General features: G+C 36.7%; 1 protein-coding gene across 6 annotated transcripts in view; it reads right to left on the minus strand.

Moving 5' to 3' along the window:
* golga2 (golgin A2) overlaps positions 1 to 5,955 on the minus strand; it is a 48,284-nt gene extending 42,329 nt beyond the window's left edge. For 5 of the 6 annotated variants that reach the window (XM_051667397.1, XM_051667387.1, XM_051667379.1 and 2 more), the window contains exon 1: positions 5,859 to 5,923. In XM_051667397.1, coding sequence (XP_051523357.1) covers positions 5,859 to 5,906 — 48 coding nt within the window. In that variant the 5' untranslated portion in view covers positions 5,907 to 5,923. Of the gene's footprint in view, positions 1 to 5,858 lie in introns of all 6 variants that reach the window. The other variant, XM_051667360.1, reaches the window with a different exon arrangement.
* Positions 5,956 to 8,049: the final 2,094 nt, after the last annotated feature.

Here is an 8,049-nt window from a genome sequence, read left to right on the forward strand (position 1 = left end):
TAGGTGGCGCTCTAACGCATCTCAGCGCTCACAGATGTGCTCGTCCATAGACATTCAGTCTAATTTTCAGTTCAAGCACCACCCTCATTATTTCATTGAATATCTCGGCCTCTGAGTGGACTACAAGCTCAATCTAAGTGTCATTAGAAAGCGTTACGATTATATAAAACATTTCATCACCTATAGTCCATAACATATTTTTACGATGATTAGTTTAGCATGCTTTTCCTGCTGGATGGCATAGTTTGTTCTGCACATCTAAGATATAAAATTGGATTATTCACACAAGCTCACAAACAAGTAAAAAATGGCTCATTTTGTAGAGAACTTGCTAAGGTAAAAGCAGATATACATTTTTCAGCTATGTGGTGCTTACTGCAGCAATTATCGGAGATTAAAAGAGACGTTTGTAGTTGATGACTAACAGATATAATTTTTAACTTCGTTATTCTTTTGAAAATATTTCGAACTGTGGTATAAGGGCAACAAAATTAACTGTACCGCTTTTATTTGGTATGACTTGTCCATTTAAGTGCTATTTGAAAGACTTATTTTCACATTAATATTTCTACCACATTACCTCTAGGTGGCGCTTATTTGCAATGAGGATGTTTTCAGCCCTTATTTTGTTATGTTATGTACCAAATGCAAAATTGATGTTACACTATGAAAAATTCAGATTCAAGGCTTTCAAATGGTTCCACATATGCCTGACTTATGCATCAGGGGACTTTAATGTTTGAAACGTAAACTTATTTTGCAATACAGCACCCCCTACAGAGTACTGATTTATATAATTAGCAACAAACTGATTAATTAGCCATTATTATGTTATTTTGAGATTATCGGTATTAACAGAAGCATTCGCTCTCCCTTGTGTGAACTCCAAAATATACCAAAAACTTGACCATGAACAAGTTTTGAGACTTTTTAGTAAATTTCAAATAAATCTTGCGCAGAAACATTTTCACTTTAAGAGTACATGTCTAAACATAGATCAAATACTATAATTAAATTGTGTTAGGCTATAACACATATATCTGCATTATATCACCCATTAGCTCATATCGTATCGGCCATTAAAACACACATATTGGTCAACCACAGACTGCATTTAACAGCTATAATATCAGTCATATCTGTGCAGCTATTACTGGAGGGACGGCAAACAATTTATATAAAAACCTTTCAATTTAAATAAAACTTATGAATGTCATTGCATTAGATGATAAAATATCAAAGCAAGTGTCATTAATTTGACAGATAGCACAAACACACTTTTCAATCAAAACCTTTCAGCAAAAGTAGAAGTTTGTTAAGTTAAAAATGAAGTCAAGCAGTATTGTGACACTTTGTATTTGTCACACGTTAGTGGAAAACGTTGCTAGTGAATGTGCTTAACTCCACCGGTGCTTACTCCGCAATTGCATTGGTGCTCGTGTTGAGCCTGTGCCTGGCTGGTTCAGAGTCTGGAGCATATCGCGAACCAGCTGCTCTTTTCCACTGTCTTGAAACCCGAACGATGACCTAACGGGTTACATAGGTACGTGGTAGTTTTACGTAACTATCTCACCTGCCGTGTCAGAGTGTTTGTGTACAGCTTTAACTTCTGTTTTTGAGGACATATTTAACTAGTGCTGTCAATCAATTATATTTTTTATTGTGATTAATCGCATAATTTTTTGTAGTTAATCGCGATTTTATGCCGAATTTGAAAGTGCTGAAATTTGACACTATATATACTTCTTTTCCTGCCAAAGTAAACATATTTCCATCGTAGGAAAGAAAACAAAACAATATGTAATAATATAATGCTTTATTAACATTTTCCTAACAATGCCTTCCACAGTATAAAGATAAAAATGCACTATCACCAATTCAAGTAACATTAAACGTTTCCCAAAGTCTAAGAGAGAGTTTGACTAATTGAAAGAACATATGTTGAGTATTCATTACAATGGGCATTAAATCTCTTAAACTCTCATCGTCCACATTATTAATTTGCACATTAATCTGTGGCTATCCGCTTTCCTACAGCAATCATGAAGCTGGGTTCATGATTCGTGTCAGGGTGGCAACACCAGCGTCAAGTGTCGCTTTGAACTCCACATGAAAAGCGCTTGCAGAAAAAAGTCTCATTCTGCATTTTGGTGATAGTTAAGGCTTGACGTGCTTCTGTGGTAATTAAAACGTGCCTTACATAGGCTGAAAAATACTTGATTTCTATCACAAGTCCCGTCTGGGCATATGTTATACATCAAATAGTGTCAAAAGGTCCTTTCTCCATCATTTTATCATGGAAGCGCTGTTGTGTGTGTGTGCAGAGATTATTTTATTTACTGAGATGATAACCTCCGCGGCTCATCATAGGAGAGAGCGAAACGGTCAACTAGCGTGTTTATGGGACTGCCGCGTTATGCTATTTATTTATTTTTTTAAGCTTGTACGCTCCCCTTGGTAGAAGGCCTCGGTTGTGTGTGTGTGTGTGTGTGTGTGTGTTGTGAAGTGTGCGTCAGTGTAATGACTCCGAATGGACACATAAAGGTTGTATTAACTATAAATGTGTTAACTGCAATTAAGAAAATTAACGTGTTTAACTTTTTAATTAATCGCATGCCTAAACGCGTTAATTCTGATGGCTCTAATTTAAACATACAGAGAAATGCAATCCAACGTTATTACATTGCTCAACAAGATTACCAGAGACAATACTATGCTCAAGACGACAGGTAACGTAATTAAATTATTTTGTATACTTTTTAATGTGGCTTTCCTTGCTAAATTATATTTACTGTAACAGTGGAATCATTGTTAACATTAGTGTTGCATATGGCTATATTTGGATTTTTGCCATAGCAAATAATATTATGTTTATGTTTTGATTTAGAATCCCACCGGTTTACATCACAGATTTTGTAATTTTCCCGGTGGGCCGACGCACTTTGGGGCCGATCAGGGGCGGACTGGCCATCGGGAGAACCGGGCGGGCCAGTGGGCCGGCCACGAAACGGGCCGAATGGGCCGCGATAAGCTGAGCCGCCACGTTATGCAGAACGGGCCACAAAACAGCGCCGCGATATGCCGAAGGGGGCAGAAAAAGACAATAAAAGTGAAGTTAGTTGCCTAGATAATCTGTATCTAATGAAATGATATTCAGACATTGTTATGTTTCAGTTGTCCTAATTCCGGCACAATGTAAGCACGCACTCTGGTGTGAATACCTTGTGAAAGTGTCAGTTAACTAAATAATAAATTATAAAAACTAAATCAAGTTCCACTGCACCACTGACACTCCCTATCCACAGACTGATGCAGTCAGATATGACTCAGTGAACTGCAAACAGTAAATTCTGTTCTTCTTGTCCTAATGCTGTGATTATATGAAGAGCACAGCGTCTAGTAGGTCAGATCATTTTTAAGTGTGCAGTACATGTAGCAGTGTGTCTGTACACATAAGTGTGTGTTCCAGCTGTCATGGGACAGACGGGTCTAAATCAGATATCAGATGACACCGCCCTGCCTCGTCATAACTTAAATTCCAGTGGCGATTTCTTGATCCAGTGTTGATATTCCAGACTACAGACACACAGACAGTGTGAAGGACAGCCGACATGCTTTAAAACATATATTGTGATGCCTATCTAGATAGCATTTTGAGGTATTAAGCAAGCTGCCTATATGGTGAACGGCCTACCTAGTCAACATTTTGTCTGTGTGATTTGCTTACATAGACAGCATTTGAGCATCTAGTGAGTTGCCTACATAGTGAGCTTCCTATCTAGACATCATTTGCTTGTCAACAGAGCATCTAGGAAGCTCAACTCGACAGCGTTTTCAAACATCTAGTGAGTTGCCTACATAGACAGCATTTTGGAGTATCTAGTAAGTTGATTATATAGTGAGCTGCCTATCTAGGCATCATTTGCTCGTCATTAGAGCATCTAGGAAGATTAACTCAATAGCATTTTGGAGCTTCTAATGAGTTGCCAACATAGTCAGCATTTTGGAGCGTCTAGTGAGTTGATTATATAGTGAGCTGCCTATCTAGGCATCATTTGCTCGTCATTAGAGCATCTAGGAAGATTAACTCGACAGCATTTTGGAGCATCTAGTGAGTTGCCTACATAGACAGCATTTTGGAGCATCTAGTGAGTTGCCTACATAGACAGCATTTTGGAGCATCTAGTGAGTTGCCTACATAGACAGCATTTTGGAGCATCTAGTGAGTTGCCTACATAGACAGCATTTTGGAGCATCTAGTGAGCTGCCTACATAGACAGCATTTTGGAGCATCTAGTGAGTTGCCTACATAGACTGCATTTTTGAGCATCTAGTTATTTGCCTAGATAGACAGCATTTTGGAGCACCTAGTGAGTTGCCTACATAGACAGCATTTTGGAGCATCTAGTGAGTTGCCTACATAGACAGCATTTTGGAGCATCTAGTGAGCTGCCTACATAGACAGCATTTTGGAGCATCTAGTGAGTTGCCTACATAGACAGCATTTTGGAGCATCTAGTGGGCTGCCTACATAGACAGCATTTTGGAGCATCTAGTGATTTGCCTACATAGACAGCATTTTGGAGCATCTAGTGAGCTGCCTACATAGACAGCATTTTGGATCATATAATGAGTTGCCTATATAGACTGCATTTTGGAGCATCTAGTGAGTTGCCTACATAGACAGCATTTTGGAGCATCTAGTGAGTTACCTACATAGACAGCATTTTGGATCATCTAGTGAGTTGCCTACATAGACAGCATTTGAGCATCTAGTGATTTGCCTACATAGACAGCATTTTGGAGCATCTAGTGAGTTGCCTACATAGACAGCATTTTGGAGCATCTAGTGAGTTGCCTACATAGACAGCATTTTGAAGCATCTAGTGAGTTACCTATACATTGAGCTGCCTATCTAGACATCATTTGCTCATCATTGGAGCATCTAGGAAGCTTAACTCGACAGCATTTGAGCATCTAGTGAGTTACCTAGGCAGCTCACTGTATATCTAGACATCATTTGCTCATCATTAGAGCATCTAGGAAGCTTAACTCGACAGCATTTGAGCATCTAGTGAGTTGCCTATATAGTGAGCTGCCTAACTAGACAGCACAGCTGACTACCGGTATGTACGTGCTGCCACAAATGCTGTCTAGATAGATATCACTACACAGAAACAATGATAATGAGACAGTAAAAGTTTGATTATCTGTAACTGATTTAACTATAACTACAAATCAGCGATAACTAATGATGGGTCTGAAAGCAAACAGACTAGTTAACTCACTATAACTCAACCAGCTGTTTCATGTAGTGCTGTCACTGTCTTTTAACTAGCTGTTAGCAGGTGAGCTAACCCACTAATCAACTTGTTAAAAGGGCATCAAGTGATAAACTTCACTTTATAACTCAATAAAAGTATTTAATATAATGTTTGATTCTGTTGAACTAATTCACAATGTTTTGACATACATTTTGAGTGAAACTGACACCAAAACACAGAGGCTAAACTGTCATCCACTCACACACACTTATCAACCTTATAACACAATACTTACAGGTTATAAGAGTGTCAAACACAACTAACAGATGCGAGTATAGAGACACATAATGATACAAAAAAATTAACTGGTTGGATTTATTTCGCACAGGCCCCGCTGAATCCCCGACCTTTCCTGAAAACAGCGACCGCCAGCGAGTGCTGGCAGCCGGATCCACGCTTATCGAGAGACCGGTTGACGTGGAATGTCACCATGACAGATGAAACACACTCGCTCTGACTTGATTCAGTTTACAATAAACAGTTGAACTATGATACAATGAGAGTAATTAATGAAACAAAACTTTAAAAACGCACCTTTTTCTTGGCTGCAGCGAGTTTAATTTGCCTGTTCTGGTCCGCCATCCTCTCGCGCAGCTGACTGATCGACACCACGTCATCAGATCATCCGGTTGGGAGCGTTACTTTAAAAGTATTCCACTACAGATTACAGAGTACATGCAGAAAAAATGTCATTTGTAGCTCATATACTAAAAATACATTATTTGAAAAAAGCCTAAATATGTTTATGCAGTGTTGCTTCTAAAACAAGATTTAGTAATTCTATTTTGTTTTAAGAAGTGTTATATATTTTTACATGAAAATAATGAAACAAATTATCATCAAGAAATAGATTTTTGCAGTTTATTTTTGCCATAATATCAAAGGAATTATTAGAGAAAACAAAATTGTGATCTAATGTGGATTTTCTTGATAGAAAAAATGTAACCGTGCCTCATAACAGGTGCATGTAGCATTTTAGCTTAGCATAAAGATTACAGTTACTGACTTTTAATTAATCTAATTACTTTTAAGTACATTATTAGCATTACATGTTTTTGAAATAATATTATTTATGTAGAATTATTTTAAAGCATGAATTATAGACCTGTAATGAGTGAGATCTATAATATAATGAGAAATGTGAGGTGCTGAGTGTATGACTTACATCCAACAATGAACAAGGAGGAAAAAGAGACATTATTTTGAATTCGTTGAGAGGTAAAATGTTTTAGAAAGTAACTTAAAATTAAAGTAATTAGTAAAGTAATCTGATTAGAATTTTTAGAGAAGTAATTATTCATTTGTAGTGGATTACTATTTTTGAGTAACTTACATAACACTGGTCATATCTTCAGTAATCAAAATACCTTTTAAATGTAACTGTATCCTGATTACCAATAATTTAAATTTTAACTTTACTGGAATACAGTTACTAATATTTAGTATTTTAAATATGTAATCCCGTTACATGTATTCTGTTACTCCCCAAACCTATCAGCATGTGTGTGTGTGTGTGTGTGTGTGTGTGTGTGTGTGTCACAGGTGATTAAAACACATACTTTAATTAAATTAATTAAAACTCTTCATCATTATCTTTTATTATACAGAAGCAAAATATGTCCAACTGCTGCTGGTAATTTAATTACCATTGTTTTCAATCCATCTGACCCCACAAAATGTTGTGGCACCATTGTTTTCTAATGGTATTCGATGATAACATCATGTATATTACCATATATTCATATAAAATCACTGCAGGAAAATGGCTGGTTTGCTGGTCTTAGCTGGTCACCCAGTCTGGTTTTGACTTTTTAGCTGGTCAGGCTGGGAGACCAACTTAAATCAGTTTAAGACCAGGGATGGTATTACTATAGTTCATCAATCAGATCCATCTATCTGTAACAGTTTTATATTCAGTGCTCAATAATAAAGATGTCTGGATTTCCCCAACCATATTATATTGTATTATTTTGTATTAATGGGTGCATTTATTTATTTACTTATGTATTTATTTAATTATTTGTATATCTCCTCGCATATTTAATTTTTTCTATATTTATTTTTGCACAAATAAATTGATTTATTTACTTATTTATATATTTACTGTATTTGCGTATTTATTTATTTATTATTTTTGCTGTTCTGAGCATAAAAAAGATAAAATAATAAACAAATAAATGAAATACTGCTTCACTTCCTGTTAGCAGCAAAGCTCTAGTGCAACCAATGGGAACAACCCAAATATAACCCAAACAGTGTAACAAACAGAACAGTGTAACAACAGAACAGTGTAACAACAGAACAGTGTGTAACAAACAGAACAGTGTAACAGCAGAACAGTGTAACTAACAGAACAGTGCAACAGCAGAACAATGTAACAAACAGAACAGTGTAACAACAGAACAGTGTTAGAACAGAACAGTGTAACAACAGAATAGTGTGTAACAAACAGAACAGTGTAACAGCAGAACAGTGTAACTAACAGAACAGTGCAACAGCAGAACAATGTAACAAACAGAACAGTGTAACAACAGAACAGTGTGTAACAAACAGAACAGTGTAACAGCAGAACAGTGTAACAGCAGAACAGTGTAACTAACAGAACAGCGTAACAGCAGAACAGTGTAACAAACAGAACAGTGTAACAACAGAACAGTGCAACAAACAGAACAGTGTAACAACAGAACAGTGGAACAACAGAACAGTGGAACAAACAGAACAGTGT

This window comes from Myxocyprinus asiaticus, chromosome 3, assembly GCF_019703515.2.
Source record: "Myxocyprinus asiaticus isolate MX2 ecotype Aquarium Trade chromosome 3, UBuf_Myxa_2, whole genome shotgun sequence".
NCBI classification, from domain to species: domain Eukaryota; kingdom Metazoa; phylum Chordata; class Actinopteri; order Cypriniformes; family Catostomidae; genus Myxocyprinus; species Myxocyprinus asiaticus.